Below are 17166 nucleotides of genomic sequence, written 5' to 3' on the forward strand. Positions count from 1 at the left end.
CGAGGCGCGTTTCCCCTCTCCGTGACAGACCAGATGTCTCTTGTCCATGGCCTGCAGTTGGCTCTGCTTTCCATCTCTCCTGGCTGTGCGCACGCAGATTTATAGCTGCCTTAATGAGTTCCTTACAAAATGATCTTCTTGCCCACATGGCTGGCTGAGTCTCGCACGGGGTGGGCACAGGGGGAGCTGGGGCGAGGAGTCGGCAGGGCTCCACTGTGGCTGGCTAGGCTCGTGCAAGCCCTGAAAGCTTGCACAAACCATGGGCCACCTGCCAGTGTCCAGCCCGAGCCGGGCGCACCATGAGCGCAGCGGGAAGGCACCAGCTGTGCCCCAGCACAGCGCTGGATGGGGAAGAAGGAGAGCGGGACTCCCACTGCCACCCAGCCCTGCACAGCCCTGCATGGCTGCCAGGGTCGCTCCCCCCAGCACTGAGTGCTTCTACCTCCAGCTCCAAGCAGGGAGCACCTTCACGAGGAAGATGATGCAGGAAAACCACCCATGTAGGCACACGCAGAGGGAACAGTGGTGGTGCCACCTCCATCCTCCAGGAAGGTGCCGGGGCAGGCGCAAGGACCATGCCATGGGCAAATCGGATCCTTAATCCCACGGGGCAGAGGAGGAGGATGCTCCAAGCATCCATGGGAAAGCTGCGGTGGAAGGACCTGGCCACCGCCCTGCTCAGCCGTGCTTTCTGGAACTGTCCCCGCAGGAGCTGCGGTGGCTGCCGGGGCTCGGGGCTCGCGTGGCTGGGCTCCGCCATGCGTGACACACTTTTCTGAGTAACTTTCACGGGCACGCCGTGTAAACAAGCTGTGAGTCAGCAGCAGGGCCGGCCGTGCGTTTTCCTCAGTGTAAATGCTTCCTCCGCCGTGGTGGAAGGAAGGACCAAACCGAGCCTGGAGGGAAGGGCTGGCAGCGCCATAAAATGTAATGAAATCGTGTGGGGCTGAACTGGGTCCAGAGGAGCTGAGAGTTGGTAAAACCTCCTGGGTCATGAAAACCTCTCTGGCTCCTCGGAGAGGCTGTGGGGAGGTGCTGCTGGAGGAGGCAGAGCAGCACCAGAAAGGACAGCGTCTGCTTCGCTGATCTTTGGTCTAGGAGCAATGTGCTGGTTATCCAGACGGGACAGCCAAGCTGCTGGCTGCCCTCCTCTGATCCTGGCCAGATGGAGAGATGCAGACTCCACCGGCACCTAAGCACATTTCTTCCACCTTCCTGCCTGGGAAGGTATCTTCTTCAGAGCACTCCTGGAGCAGCATGCCACCATAACCCCACACCCATCATGGGCAGAGCTTGGCTCGGGAAGGGATGGGAGACACCGGCATCGTTCTGCCCATCGACCCCATCACTGGACGCAGCCCCTGCAGCCACGTCCCGCTGCCAGTCTGACAGATGAGGGCAGGGGGGCTGGTGGGCTCCAGGGCACAGGGCTCCCACGGGAGGTCAGGGCCCAGGATGAGTGCTGCGTGTTTGGGAAAGCAAAGGCACATGGCTGTCCGGCACGGCGTGGCACAGGCTGCGCGGTAAGCCAGGGCTGATGGCAACTCCCCCACTGAGAACCCAGCATGGCCCCTCTGAGCTGGGGCGGAAGCCAATGGAGCCACTGGAGGTGCTGATCCTGCATGGGTCCTGTGGATGCTGGTGGGCTGATGCTGTTCCTGCAGTCTGACCTCACAGCACCAGCCCTCACCAGGAGAAGGAGGTTTTCATGACGAGCTGTGATGGTGACAGCCACTGTGGCTGAGGCCAAGCCGAGCTGGGCTGGGGCATCCCAGTCCCCCCAGCCTGGGGCATCCCAGCCCCCCCAGCCTGGGCCATCCTGCCCCCCCCAGCCTGGGGCATCCCAGCGCCACAGGACCTCAGTCCTCAGCCCTCGGCAGCCCAAGGAGGGCAGAACCATCACAGGGCACATCCCTCTGTGGAGCCCCCCCCTGCCCCATAGCCCTTGTCAGGCGAGGAGCTTGCTTGCTTGCATAGCCCAGGCTTGCAGTTAGTAGAAAAACAAAACATGTTTTTCACATTAAAATTTCCCTTGAAAAACAATGGTTTAAACCAAGCGTAAGAAAAGCAAAGAATCCAAAAAGAAAAAAGAAAAAGGGAAAATTTCAGTGGGGCCCAAAAGCAGTCCCCTGAGATCCTGAGCCTCCCTCGAGCCTCTGTGTCATCGCTGCTCCGGAGGCAGGTGGGCTCCCTGCCGGCATGGCACAGCGGGGATGGCAGAGCCGGGATGGCTCCATGCTACGAGACACGGGCACCATGCTGCCACACCACTGCCCTGCCAGTGCTGCCAGCCCCTGCCTGCTGGTGAAATCCTGGAGCCAGGGGATCGGAGCCACGCCGGGAGCCAGCTGGGGACCACACACCGCCAGCATCCCTTGGACCTCACAGCCCCGCGGTGGCAAGGACAGGGCTCAGCCCGCGCCCGCTGCTCGCAGGTTATCAGGAGCTGCGGGATAACTGCCAGGGCGGGATCCGGACCTGCAGCCTGGAGGTGCAAGGCTCCGGGAGACGAGGTGGGGGATGTAAATCTCCTGATCTGTCTGTGAGTGAATTCAAAGGGAGACCGATTCAAATCCGCCGTGACATGACTGGCTCGGGGCTGGCAGACAATCCCTGCAGTGTTTGTAACAAATCTTGCCGCTTTCCTTTGAGTGGCCTCCAATTTATTAATTAAAATAGGCAATTATATATAATGTGGGGTGGAGGGGAGCGGGGAGACCAGCTGCACCAGTTATTCTCACTTGGCAGGAACCGTGCTGGAAAGCTGCTCCGGCTCCAGGAGGTGCTTGTGCTTTCAAGGGCTGAAGGCAGAGCCTGGGACGGAGCCCGTGCTCAGAGCTGTCCCCAGACCCCCCCAGCCAGGCAGTGAGTGGGCTTGAGCTACAGTGACCGCTTTATTGAAGAGCACAAGACCCAGAGGCCAAGACCTTTTAGAAAATGACTGGTCCGAGTCACTGGGGAGCTGGCAGCAAAGATGGAGGCTGCACCCAAAGTGGCCAGGATCTGCCAAAAGCGCTGCCTGCCCCCGGCCCTGCGAGGCAGGAGCCTGCAGGGCTGCAGAGTGCAGCCAGGTCTGGGTTTAAGCATTGCCACCCGCGCCTCTGTGCCCCCCCATAGGAAACACGACGAGCCAGAGACTCCAGGGCTTCAGCAGACCCCCAGGAGCGCAGTGCCCGCACAGGAGGAGCACCATCGGCATCACGCCGTGCAATGCCACGGCTGCCGGCAGCAACACCCGTGTGTCTGGGTTTATCTGAAAGCTGCAGATCAGCAAACCAGCAGGATTTACCCCGAGCCCATGGTGCTCCCGGTGGGACACACTGGTGTGGGGCCAACCCAGCGATGGGCTCTGCCTGGTGCTGACCACGGGAACTGGACACTGCGCAGCCGGCGCACACCGAGCTGGTGCCACGGGATGAGTCTTGGCCAGACGGTGCTTTGGCTCCCACTGGGACGGGGCGCTCGGGGCACGTGCACGTGCATGCATGCGCGCACACACACAGACACACACATGAACGCGTACACACGGACACAGACACACAGACACACACATGCACACACATATACGCACACACACACACAGACACATGCGCACAGACACACACACACAGACACACAGACACACAGACACACAGACACACAGACAAGAGACAGACACATGCACGCACACACAGACACACAGATGCACACACAGACAGACACACACAGACACAGACACACACGCATGCACACACACATGCACACACACAGACACACACACGCATGCACGCACACTCTCTCTCACACACACACACGTGCACACACACTCACACACACACGTGCTGGTGCCAGAGCCGCAGCCCGCGGCTGCCCCTCGCCAGCAGCTGGCACGGTGGCACTGTCTGAATTAAGTCACGTCTCAGGACGTGAGCTCATCGCCTACACCCACGGCCCGGGCAATGCCAGTGGCAGCAGCGGGTGCCGCGGGAGTGGGGCTCGACAAACCTCCATTGCATCCACTCGGGCTGCCGGGGTCTCTCCCTGCCCTGGGGATGGTGGGTACCGGGGGCACCGCGGACAGCCCCACGGGGCACCCACCGCTCCCTCCTCCTGACACCAGCACAGTCCAGAGTAGTACTGGGGTTTTTTTTTCACCTTTCTTACAAAGCCCCAGCTGCCACCCCAGCCCGCGGCTGGCAAGGGGGACCCCCTGCCCCCTGCCCCCTCTGCTGCCGGGCACCCGCAGGGTTTGTGGCAGAGGCCAGCGCACCCACAGGTCCCTGCGAGCTCCATCAGGGATCGCAGAGAGGCAACTGTCCCCCTCCATGGCGTAGCCCAGGTGGGATTGTGACTCAGCTGCCGGAGGAGCCTCCCACCCCATCCCATCCCCTTGGATAACAACAAGCCCAGGACATTTTCCGCTGCCCTTGGCCAAAACCTTCCCTCTTTCCCGCCTGCTCTCCCGGAGCGGGGATGGCCACTTTGCCCGCCCGGCTGCTCAGGGAGCAGGCGCTGTCTAACGATGAATCGATACCAATTCGGGAGGTGTCACCTCTTCGTCAGTGCTCTGGGAAGAGGGTGCAGTTCCCTTCTTTCTGCAGCACCGTGGGAAAACCCTCCCTGGCTACTGGCTTCCCGGGGTGACTCAAATTTACTCCTGACCAGACCCGGTGCAGGCAGCAGGCAGACAGGGGACACCCAAGTCCAGAAACCCAATTCCTGCGTTGCGCAGCCCCTGCCTGAGTGACGGCAGAGATGGGGTGCGCCTGCCCAGGAACCCTCGTGTGCCCCACAGGGCTGAAGGCAGGGCACGGGGCTGCTCAGGGGCAGCGGGAACATCACGCTCTGGAGAAGGGCTCTTGGGTGGGATGCCCTCTCCATGCTCAGCATCAGGGATGCGGAGGGCTGAGGGCTGGGCAGGGGGCTCTGTGTGAGCCTGGGGGCTGCAGGCTGTGAGGCACGGAGGAGCTGCAGTCCTAACAAGGAGCTTTCTGCCCGACCAGGGGCTCCCCAAGTCCCGAGGCGGCCCCACAACGGAGGCTCCCCATCCTGAGCCGCCCCTCCCTGCACAAGCGCATCCCAATGAGCCGAGGGGCTCGTGGTGGGGGGTCTTCTCGACTGCTTCGTGCTGGAGGTGTTGGAGCAGCAGGCCGCTCTGCCCGCCTTTATCTCCACGTGCATGAATATCCGTTGCCATTTGCATCCTGACGAGTGTTGCCACGTTCAGCTTCCACAGCTCCTGCGTCAGGGAATTCCAGAGGGCCAAAGTCAGTGGAGCCGGATCCTTCCCTCCCCATCCCACAGGCACCCGGCACCCATTTGATCAAGTGGCAACTTGTTCTCCGACCGTCAAACGGGGCAAGGAGGAACGCGTCCGCGGCCACGTCCTCAGCAGGGAAGGGAACGGGAACAGCACTGTGGGGTGGGAGATGCCCCATCCAGGACCACGGGCGCTGCTCTGCGGGTGCCCGGGCTCTGTCTGGCTCTGGCGCTGGCCCACGCCAGGCTGTCTAGACCCACCTCCCGAATCAAGGAGTTACAAGACTGGGAAGCAGTTTCCTCATGGGCTGTAAATCATTGCTAACGCATCTTATCAACAGCTGGGATCATCAATCAGCAAATAAACAACTGCAGAGTTGTCCCACAGTTGCAATTTCCACACAATGACCAAACCCTTCCAGAAGTCACAGACCGCTTACCAAGCAGAGCCGTTACACTGCCGTTTCCCACCAGTGCCCCGTTTACAGCATCTCACCCATCCCCTGTCCCCTGTCCCTCATCCCCTGTCCCCTGTGCCCTGTGCCCTGTCCCCAGTGCCTTGTCCCCTGTGCCCTGTCCCCCATCCTCTGTGCCCTGTCCCCCACCCCCCGTGCCTTGTCCCCAGTGCCCTGTCCCCTGTCCCCAGTGCCCCGTGCCCTGTCCCCTGTGCCCTGTCCCTGTCCCCAGTGCCCCGGCCGCTGGCACGCCCAGGGAGAGGAGACCTTTGGAGGGAGCATCCCTGAGCTTTGCTCTCCAGCAGAATTCCTGAGCTGCTTCACAAATCCACATACACACACCCATCGGCTCCAGCACCCGAAAGAGCCGGAGCAGCAAAACCTGGGCTGAAGATGCCACCTGCTGGAAGCGGGTCTGGTGCCACGGGTGGTGGGCACCCCGCAGCCCCGCCACCCCCAAACCTCATAGCCCCACCGTGCAGAACCCCCCTAACCTGCTGCCCTGGGGCCAGGGACCCCCATAGGACCCTGTGCTCCCCACAAGCCCCCCAGAGCTCTCAGCCCAGGGTGACGGGGCCGTGCCCGTGCCCCAGGTGCTGCGGGGGGCTCAGCCGGTGGGGGGACAGCGCTGTCACCCCCAAAGCCCCCCCAGCACCCGCCAGTGGCGGGGGGGTTGGGAAACCTGTGAGGCTTCTGCTGACAGGGAATTCACCTCCCTTTGGGGCTGCTGAAACTTTAAGCAAATCTGGGGATTTTCACTGGAAAAAAACTTTTTTTTTTTTTTTAGGGGGGGGGGCTCAAGCTCTCCCCATCTTTTTCCCCCTCTTATAAAAAAAAAAAAAAGAAACAATTCCGCTTTTGAGCTGACATTGTAAAGCCCCCTTCCCACAGTTTTATTGAAAAATAAGGGGAAAAAAACCCCCAGGAATGGGAACAAACGCAGGGACACGGACGCACTGGGCAGGTGTCAGCTGCAGCCCCCTCCCGCTCTTCCTCACCAGGACCCCCCCCTCCCTCTCAGGCCTGCTCCCCCCCCAGCCCCCCCGCCCCGGCCAGGCCGTGGGGCGCCGGGAAGGCTCAGGCAGCTGCCAGGCTCCAGCCCCGGGGGATCGGAAGGGGGGCGGGGGCCGGCACCCCGGGACCCCAGGATCGGGCCCCCAGCCGCGGCGCCTCGGGCTAACGGGCCACCGCCCCCTCCTCCGCAAGCCCCGCCCCCTCCGCAAGCCCCGCCCCGGAGCGCCCGCCTCCGCCACTCCGCGTTTCGGCCGCCGCGCCCGCGCTTGTCCGTGCTCGGCCGCCGTCGCCTGCGCCGCGCGTCGCTGGGCGGGGCGGGGTGAGGCGGCGGGGGGGGGGTGGGAAGATGGCGGAGGCTTCAGCGCAGCCGGGACGGTTCTTCTGCCACTGCTGTTCGGCCGAGATCGCCCCGCGCCTGCCTGTGAGCGGGGCTGGGGTCCCGGCCGTGGGATGGGGCGGGGTAGGGGGGGCCGGGGGCGCGGGACGGGGTGGGGGTGAGGGCCCGGGGGGGCTGGGCACGTGGGGGTGGGGCCTGAGGGGGAGCGGGGGGGCCTGAGGGGGAGCGGGCCCTCAGGGCGGGCAGGACCGGGGGAGCTCGGGGGCGATGTGGGGGGTGGGGGTGAGGGCCCTGGGGGTGGGCGGTTGTGTGCGTGGTCGTTGGGGTTCGGGGGGGGCCGTTAGGAGGGAGGGGGATGAGGGTCACTGGGGGGGGGGGGGGGAAGCGGTTGAGTGTGTGGTCGTTGCGGTTCGGGGGGGGCGTTAGGAAGGGTTCGGGGTGGGCCCTGGGGGTGGGCGGTTGCGTGTGTGGTAGTTGGGGTTCGGGGGAGGGTTCGGGCCCTGGGTGGGGGGCAGTTCTGTGTGTGGTAGTTGGGGTTGGGGGGGCGTTTAGGAGAGGTGAGGGCTCTGGGGGTGGTAAGTTGGGGTGGGGGGGGGGCAGTCAGGAGGGGTGAGGGCCCTGGGGGTGGGAGGTTCTGGGGTGGTAAGTTGGGGTTCGGGGGGGGGGAAGTCAGGAGGGGTGAGGGCCCTGGGGGTGGTAAGTTGGGGTTCGGGGGGGGGGGCATCAGGAGGGGTGAGGGCCCTGGGGGTGGGCGGTTGTGTGTGTGGTAGTTGGGATTCGAGGGGGGGTGTTAGGAGGGGCTGGGGGGGCTCCGCAGGAGGGGGGCGCACTGTGGCTGAGGGAAGGAGCTGGGGCTGGGGGGGTGGGAGGGGGCTCGCTGCCCTGCCTGGGCCTGTTGTGGGGGGTCTGCTGGGTTGTGGGTGTGTGTGTGCACCAGCCTGCTGGGCAGCCGTGCCTTGGAGGGTGGGAGGATGGGGGTCCCAGCCTGCAGCAGCCCCTCCTCAGCCCCATGCTTCCCTCGCCCCCCCCACCTCCAGCCGGCTGAGGGCTCCAACACCCCCTGGCTCGGGCACCATGACCCCACGTCTTTGTCTGGAGCGAACTGAAGCTCCGTGGGATAACGAAGGGGTTTCTTTTTTGTTTCTTTTCAGTAGGATTTAAATGAGCATGAGAAGAGCTTCAGAGGTGATAATATCTAAGGCGTAGACGAGTGTACAAATGATACGTACACCGTTTCCACTCGCTAATGCAGAAGGGCTTTGTAGGCTAGGTGCAGTGCATGAGCAGGTGTGCTTTAACTGCTGAGTAAAACCCTGGCCTGTAAGGAGTCACGTTTTCCTGACGTGGGTAGAAAAGGAGTACCGGTTGTTGGAAAGGAACTGGCTAAAACATAGTGGTAGGTCACGGCTGGATTTTCTGTTGCTCGCCTGCCAAACGTTGCGAGATGTTAAATTCGATTTGGAGGATCCTGACAGTCTCTCTATTTGTTCTGAAACTTTTTGCAGCGTCTGTCAGAATAAGGCATCGCTTTTTGTTAACGTTTATTGAATTTTAAAAGTCACCTGATTGTGAGCACAGGTGTCTCTGCCGTGGTCGGTCAGACTTTGCAGTCAGTTTGGTTTTGTGACTGTGCTGTTTGTCCTTTCGCCCTCTCCGTTGGGTCTTACTGGTTAGGGGAGGTTAGGCCTTGCTGGTAAATCTCACAGCTTGTGTGTAAGCCTGAGGACAAAACTCTTGATAATGCTCCTGCTAAATACACAGACAGGCTGGAGAAAGTGGCGCAGGAGCTGAAGGTTGTAACCTAGAAATATCGGTCGTTTATTTTTTGTTTAAATGCCCCGTGTTGGGCTTGTGCCAGAAGAGCACATCTGGTAGTGAACACGCTGAACTGTAGTGGGGAGAGGACGACTGCTTTTGTTGATTCAGGTCAAGTTAATTGCTCATTAATGAACTTATTTTGAGGGTCCAAGTTCCCTCAGTTTCACTTGCTGTTTGCAGAGCAAGCTACAGGAGGTACCGTAGCGTGTGCTGCAAAAGGAGTGATTCAAACAGCCTGAGAAACAACAAACGTTGACATTTGTGCTGTTCCAGCTGCAGAGGAATTTGCTGATCCCTCTGTTCAGAGTTGTCTGTAAGCACACACACACAAAAGCCTCCCTTAAACAGGAGAGTTGAGAGAAGTAAGTTGCTCACTGCTCGACTGTGGCTGCCTTAATATAATCTACCCCGTGGCGTACTGGTGGGAGGTAAACCAGTAAGGGGGTATTTCAGAGGCAGAGCAGTGGATCTAATTTTCTATGCTCATCACAGGAGTTCCTGTGTGCTGGTAACCAACTTTGAGAAGAACTTGCGTGGTGTAGAAATCTTCTAGAAAACATAAACGTTGTGTAAATTAGACTTAGTTGTTTCACAATCACACATCTAACAAGTCCCGTGCAGAAGAGGGAGCAGCAACTTCTCTGAGTCTGTTTCTAGGTCTTGGTGCTTGCTGCTTCCTTATCTTGCTGGGCAGGCAGGGGCAGCGTGGACTGGATTGCTGGCGTTGCTGCCTTGAGCTGGGACCTTATCGGGGTTTTTTTGGGGTGGCTGGAGGAGCGATGCCAGATGTCTTATCAGAGCGAATGCACGTGACTGGCATCCTCTCCTCTGTTGGTGAATCTGTTGACTTTAAGGGCCTGTGCCCGTTCGAACGTAGCAGTAGTAAAGGGAAGGAACGTTATTTTTAGATCTTAAATTTCTTCCACGCTGAGCCTGGCTTTGCCAGTGCGGGGTTTGGAGTGGTTGTGTTTCCCTGCGGTGGTTGTTCCGCCTCGGCCGTGGTTGGAGTTAGGTATGGGGTCTGTTGCTTCCTCTTCTGACTCAGCGGTGCTGTGTGGTGCTACTTGTTCTCGAGCACTGAAAAGTGAAGTAATTTCCTTTCAGGATCTCGAGCGTTCTGGGCTGCTGCTCGCAGTAAACCCCAAAGCTAGAAAACTGTGGAGTATAAATTCTTCGCTAATGCCAGGAATTGTGAGGAAAAGCAACTGTGCGTGCTCCTGAGGAATCCCATGTGTTTCTGCACACACAGGCTGTTTCTTCCAACATACTCGGTGTTAAAGGCTACAAGGGTGGCAGTAGCTTTCTGTAATGAGCATTGAGCGTGGGAGTGTAAAATTCTGGTATTGTGTGTTGCAGAATGACCCTCTTGTGTCTCCTTGACCTCTGTGTGGTGTGAACCCCGGATGACACTAGTAACAGCTTTCCATTCAGCCCTTTCTAAGCGACAGTGACACCCTGATTAGCCTGTGCTGCAATCCCCTTCTAGTTTCTTTCATTTGGCCCTTTGAGGGGGTGGGGATGGGCCCCCAAAACACGCAGCGATTTAAAATCTAATGTTTGATTGCTGGTCTTTTGGGAAGGCCGGTGATTTTGCTTTCACTTCACCCAGAACTACATCAGATGTTATCTAATGCTTTGTCTATACTGGGGATTAATTAGCGTTATCCAAATCTTTTCTAAAGCCAAGTTCCAAACAGGCTCAGGCTTAACAATTTGCCTCGTTAGTCTGGTGAAGGCAAATATCAGTGATTTGGGGTCTTTTTGGCTCTGTGATTGTGGCATGCACTTGGAACGAGGAGCTGCAGGACTCTTCCACCCTATCACACTTTCTTTTCTCATTCAGTATTTCTTCTCCTGTAGGACTATATTTGCCCACGGTGTGAATCTGGTTTTATTGAAGAACTTCCTGAAGAGCCAAGGTAATGTGCTGCCCCAAAGGCTATTGCTAGCGTGAACTTAGTCTGCTTTGCTTTTTTTCCTTTTCCTCTAGTTAAAAGGCAACGTTGGATACTAAATACACCATTTTTATTACTTCTGCCTGATACTTGGCTCGTCTTTCATCACTGTGGGTATATAGTGCTTAATTTGCATAGTTTGCATCTACAGGTAAATCAGCCATGGGAATGGTGGGTGTCATGTTGCTGGTAAGGGGTGGGGAGGAATGGGTTGATTTAAAACAAACAAGCAAAAAAAAGATTGAAATAGAGAGGCTTTCCCCATGGTGTGTGGCAGCTCTGACCTGGTTTGAATCATCAGGGCAGAGATAACCTGAGAGAGGAGTCTGTGGAATGGAGAGTGTACATATGCTTCAGTATATAATTTAATAACTTAGTTTAGAGTGTGAACGGTGAAACATTTTGACTGAGACTTTGGACTCTGCACTGGAGCAGCTGAGATCTGCATTCACGTGCTTTACTGCTGACTCAGTAGTGGGACTGCTCTCTGGCAGTGTCAGAACAGGCAAGAGTAGAAGAAATGTCTTGAAATGTTCCAGGCACATTTGCCGGACCTTGGTTGTGAGTGGCTTTGGGTCAGGCAGCATGTTGGTGGGCGTTCGTGTGAGGGCACACTGGGCTGCACAGGGAGTGTGCCAGCCACATGTTGCTGCCCGCTGAGAGAGCTGATCTTTGCAGACTGAGGTTTCTGTACCGACAAAGAAATACTTGGTCTGACGACACCAGCCTTAGAGGCTGAAAATCAATCTTGGCTAATCCTAACTTTGGTGATATGCTGTGACCGTGGGCGAGTCGCGTAATCGCTGAGTCTTAGCTCTTTGGTACCATGAACATCAAAGCGTAGACCTGGATGCTGAGCAGTAAATGTTCCTGCAACTCTCCAAAAGCAGAAACTGAACAGCATGAAGAATTTTCCTAATAATCAGTCCCATTGAGTCACGTGCCGCTGCAATAGAGAAGTTCCTTTGATTCAAGATTAGACTTAAGCATGTTTGGGTCATAGTGATCAGGGTTCGGACCTTAAGTCTTCCTTCCTGGTGCTCCCGAGGATTAGCTGATTTGTTTGAGGTGGATTGTGCAGGGAATCCTTGCTTGATGTCATGGTTCAGTCACTTCTCTGTAGCTTCGTGAAATCAGAATCTAAAAGGGTCGGGGGACATGGGTGAAGATGTGGGGAAATGAAGGTTGCAGCCGGGGGAAGAGCAAAACCTGATGTGAACAATTAGAAAATCAGCAGCTGAAGGCAGCCTGGTTTCAGTGCGGAGCTGACCCTGCCCCGGGGTGGAGGGGAAGGTGACCAGACCTCTGAGATCCCTTCGAACTCCAGCTCCGCAGAGAAATGAACCTGTTGCTTTCTGTGTGCCATTACTGAGCAGCTGTGGTGTCAGGTTTTCCTGTGGTGTGTCCCTCACTCCCCTCTGCTGGGAAAATCTTTTTGTAGCACCCTTTCGAGGCTTCCCAATGCTCTTCATTCTTTACAGGAACGCTGACAATGAAACCAGCTCTTCTACATCAGCCAGTGATCAGAGCAGGCATCCTTTTGAGGTAAGTCCTCTCTATTTCTTCCAGCACTTACTGCTTTACCATTGAGTTGAAGTATTTTTCTGCTTGTACATTGTCATAATCTGGGAAACATTTAAACAAAGTCTGGGAAAGGAGATATCAATATCATCCATGTGCTGCTCCTGAAATCTCGACGTGTCGTATTTTTACTGTGTGTTTTTAATAGGACCATGACTTGTAGCTTATTCTTGTTGTGAGGGGGCTAAGCTGGGACTTAGTGAGCTGTCTGGGTGTGTTGCTATGCAGTAGCCTCAGCTTAAAAGGCAGCAGTTACATGCAGCAGCTAAAGAGAAAGCAGGGAAGCTGTAGTTATTTCTTACCTTCATATGTAGTCTCAGTCTGTGTCTGTTCCTCACTAAGCTGCTTCTGAGAGTGCACTGATCCACCCATGTCAGCCAAGGCTTGAGAGCTGCTGGGGATCTGACGAGACTAGTCTTGGTTGGAGGGCTGGTGAAGTACCAGGCGTGAAAGCTAAGAGCTATTTCTCTTTGTTACAATCCGTTCTCTGAACTCTCTCCCTCCCAGAATGTGGATCAGCACTTATTCACCTTGCCGCAGGGCTATGGCCAGTTTGCTTTCGGGATCTTTGATGACAGCTTTGAGTTTCCGTTCGGGTCCAATGTGCAGTCAGAGGACAACAGGGACTCTGAGAACCGGAGGGAGCGAGAGCACCAGTCTCGGCATCGATACGGCGCAAGGCAGCCCCGAGCCCGTCTCGCCACCCGCCGTGCCGCTGGCAGGCACGAGGGAGTTCCCACGCTGGAAGGGTGAGAGCAATGGCGAAGCCCCGTTATTTTTCACTGATGAGAGTCAGCTAAAAATCAGCCTCTACCTTTTTCTCGTCAGTTTCAGGAGCAGATCCTTAAAGACTGCTCCTGAGCAGAGGTGCCCGGTGTGACTCTTCCGTAGGTGCCCAGCTTCGCCCCTGTGAACTCGCGCTGCTGGACGCTCAGCCTTCAGCTGGGCCTGCAGCCGTTGGCACGCTCTTGCCTTGAGTTTATAGGGGCCATTTCACCTGAGCACGGTGGTGCAGGCTACAGTGCGGCTGTTTTAACTGTTAAACCTGCAGTGAGAAAGTGTTCTCTGGCTGGTTGGTGTGGTTTAACCTGGCCAGCAACTAAGCCCTGCGCAGCCGCTCGCTCGCTCCCCTGTGCTGGGATAGGGGAGAGAGTTGGAAGAGTAAAAGTGAGAAAACACATGGGTTGAGATAAAAGTGGTTTAATAAGTAAAGCAAAAGCCGTGCATGCCAGCAAAGCAAACAGAGGAATTCATTCACCATGGGTGGGCAGGTGTGCGGCCATCTCCAGGAAAACAGGGCTCCGTCATGTGTAACCGTTACTTGGGAAGACAAACGCTGTAACTCCAAACATCTCCCCGTTCCTTCTTCCCCCAGCTTTGTGTACTCCGTTTGTCATCCTGTGGTACAGAATATCCCTTTGGCTGGTTGGGGTCTGCTGATCCAGCTGTGTCCCCTCCCAGTTTCTTGTGCCACTCCAGCCTTCTTGCTGACAGGGCCTGAGAAACTGAACAATCCTTGACTTAGTATAAACATTAGTTGGCAACAGCTAAACCCACCAGTGTGTTACCGACATGTTCTCACACCAGGTCCAAAACATAGCACTGCACCAGCCACTAAGAAGAAAAATAACTCCATCTCAGCTGAAACCAGGACATTGTTACCAGGTATTACCAAAATGTTGTGCTCAGTGTGAGGGGAAACCAAACGCTGGACAACAAGACTAATGTTTCTTTAACTGCATCCTGGAGAGCCGCTTGCCATCACGTCAGAAATTATCCCTGTACGAATAGAATATTGAAACTTCCCTTTGTCAATGAATAATCAGTTCATAAGATGCAATTGCTAGAGGGTATTTTTCCTTTTCCCCAATGCTGCGACAGTGTTTAGCCTATTTAACCACTGCTTCCATGGCAGGTTTCTGGGCTGGGAGCTAGCAGGCACTAATTCTTACATAAACCTGGTTTTCTTGTCTTTCAGAATTATCCAGCAGCTGGTTAATGGAATTATTGCGCCTACAACTATACCAAACCTAGGACTAGGTCCTTGGTGAGTTGGAAGATGTACTGCTTTTTCTCCCAGAGTCCTTGTTCATACTCCCAGCCCAATTTAATCGTTGTTCTTATTCTTAAAGGGGAGTCTTGCATTCAAATCCAATGGACTACGCATGGGGTGCCAACGGCTTGGATGCAATTATTACACAGGTAAAACTGGCGTTATAATGGAGTCTCCCATCCTCCTGTGCAGTGCTGCACAATTGTCTGCACCCGTTGTGATGCAGGGGGGTGAAACACTGAGGGTGCAGGAGTGGGAGACAAGGTCTGTGGTGCTGGCAGTGCAGGGTTCAGGTGCCCTGGTTCAATAAATGAACAGATTCTGTGTGCTGCTGAGCTCACGTCTTCCTTCTGCCTTCTGTGGCTCATTGTTTTTTCAGTTACTAAATCAGTTTGAAAACACTGGACCGCCGCCAGCGGACAAAGAAAAGATCCAGGCCCTCCCCACCATACAGATTGCACAGGAACACGTAGGTATGTATATCTCCTCCAGGGAATCGCTCACAAAGAGCTCTGTGGAAGTTCTGTTTAACGTTTTCTTGGGGTTTTAATTTTGTCTGTTAATACCTTCAAGGCCTAAAACATTTCAGAGAGGGGAGAAAGCTGAACTATTGCTCTGTTATACTCACGCACACACACAAAAAATAGTGTAGACTGGATGGATTTGCCCCGGGGAAGCAAACAGTTCTGGAAGGTTCAGCGTGGATAGAGATGGAAAAAGCAGAAGGGAAGGGAACAAGGAAGCGAACACAGGGCAGCGAGAAGTGGAGTGATGGCAGCAGGGACTGCAGAGCAACAGGCTTTCCTCTCTGCAGGGGTGAAGCAGCAATGGGGGGAAGGGGAAGAGGTGATGGGACACAGAGTTGGGTGTTTTGAGTGTCATTTGCTCCTTTATTGCTTAGCTGTGTCTTGGTTTCTCTTTATGATACAGATTCTGGGTTAGAGTGTCCTGTGTGTAAAGAAGACTATACAGTCGGTGAAAACGTCCGGCAGTTACCTTGCAATCACCTTTTCCACAACAGCTGTATAGTCCCTTGGCTGGAACAGGTTAGTGCCGCCCGAGTGGGTGGCTGGGGTTTTGTAGCACTTGGGTGTTTTTTCTGGTGGTACGGTTCTCCTCTGTAAATATTTTCATACCTCTGTGGTAAGACCTGAGTGTGAGCAGCCTTTGATCAGAGGAAGGATTGTCATCCTAGCCTTTTCCTTGAGTGCTGCTCCTGTATCGTGTTTCTAATCCCATTTCCCATATTTCTTGTTTTGTTTTTGTCTGCTCTCCAAAGCATGACACGTGTCCTGTGTGCCGGAAAAGCTTAAGTGGACAAAACACTGCCACAAACCCCCCAGGACTCACAGGGATGAACTTCTCATCCTCCTCCTCCTCATCTTCCTCCAGCTCACCAAGTAATGAAAACTCATCGAACAACTCATGAATCTTAATCCAACCCTCTGTCCCTGGGGCCCTGTCCCTTGTCCTTCCTCCCTCCCCAGCCAACGTAAGCAACGAAAGGGGCTTCCAGAGCAGAGCGAGGGGAGGGTAGCAAGGGGGAAGCAGCACCCCCAGAATTCCATTTTGAGTTCCGACGACACGGAGACTCTGGGTCCTTCAGAGATGAGAAGCCTCAAGTTCTGGGATGGGGGGGAAAGAGCTCTGTCTATTAATAAAAACATCCATTTGCCGCGTGGACTTTTAACCATTGCAGTGAAAGGCTGCTGCGCCCCACAGACGGGAAACCCGAGGTGCTGAGCTAGCGGTTGCAATTCTGAATGGAAAGGTTGTTTGTATGGTTTTGAATTTAAGATTCCTTTCTTTATTTCTTTTGCTCCTCCTCCCCTTGGATGCTATCTCTTCTGCTTTGGAGATTGAATTCTTTAAAATGAAAGCGTAATAATACTGCCTCCCTCCCGGGATCTCCAGCTGGGGAGGGCCAATAGCTGTCACTGAAAAAATGAACTCTTGAAATAGACCCCGTTATCCTTCCCATCCCCATCTCAAGTCCCATTTATTTTTCGTTATAACCTTGCCCTTCTGATACCCAACACTGAAAGGGTTTTTATAATTTTAAATTATTACTGCTGTTAAATAAACGGACGTTTCAGCTCAATGAGACATTATGCATGATTTGAAGAAAACTACAGGGTAAGCTCTCCGGAGACTGCTGTGCTGAGCCGTCCCATGTCACCCCTGGCCAGGCTGGGCTTGTCCAAGCCCTCCTGCGTGCCCAAGGCAGGCATGCTGTGAGCTCTGAGCACCAGACTCCGACGTGACCAGCACCCGTACGTGCATTGCCAGCCTGCAAATCGTTGAGCGGTTGGCTGCAGGATTGCAACTGAAAGCATCCTTGCCTGGTCTTTTGTATTTTTTACACCTTCTCCCCGTTGCAGTCCTGCCCTTCTCTCAGCCTGAGCAGACTTTTCCACTGTGTCGACATCAGGACTGGGCGTGCATCAGAGCAAGGACCAGCCAAACATCATTGTGACCGAATAATATATGAGAAAAACAACAGTTTGGAGAAAAATGTATTTCAAAGCTACTTAAAATACAGCTGATTAAAAAAGGAGAGAGACAAATATCCAGGTGTGTTTGTGACTCGGTTTCTGTGACAGAGCTGGAGCTTGGAGAATGAAAAGAATGTGACCAGAGCGGGCAGTGACCTACCTGCTGCCTGGGTCCGTGCTCGCCTGAGCCTGGAGGCACAAGAGGAGCAAAAAGCGGGGT

The 17166-nt window shown here is 55.4% G+C and overlaps 1 protein-coding gene across 1 annotated transcript; it reads left to right on the forward strand.

Annotated features, from left to right (window-relative positions):
* Positions 1–7005: 7005 nt before the first annotated feature.
* Positions 7006–17020, forward strand: RNF126 (ring finger protein 126). Its single transcript, XM_080384167.1, has 9 exons — positions 7006–7128; positions 10723–10781; positions 12299–12362; positions 12906–13147; positions 14377–14445; positions 14531–14600; positions 14831–14924; positions 15382–15497; positions 15731–17020. The coding sequence occupies exons 1-9, from the start codon at positions 7054–7056 to the stop codon at positions 15878–15880; spliced, it is 939 nt and encodes a 312-aa protein (XP_080240293.1). The 5' UTR covers positions 7006–7053; the 3' UTR covers positions 15881–17020.
* Positions 17021–17166: the final 146 nt, after the last annotated feature.

Source organism: Falco punctatus (assembly GCF_963210335.1).
Source record: "Falco punctatus genome assembly, chromosome: 4".
NCBI classification, from domain to species: domain Eukaryota; kingdom Metazoa; phylum Chordata; class Aves; order Falconiformes; family Falconidae; genus Falco; species Falco punctatus.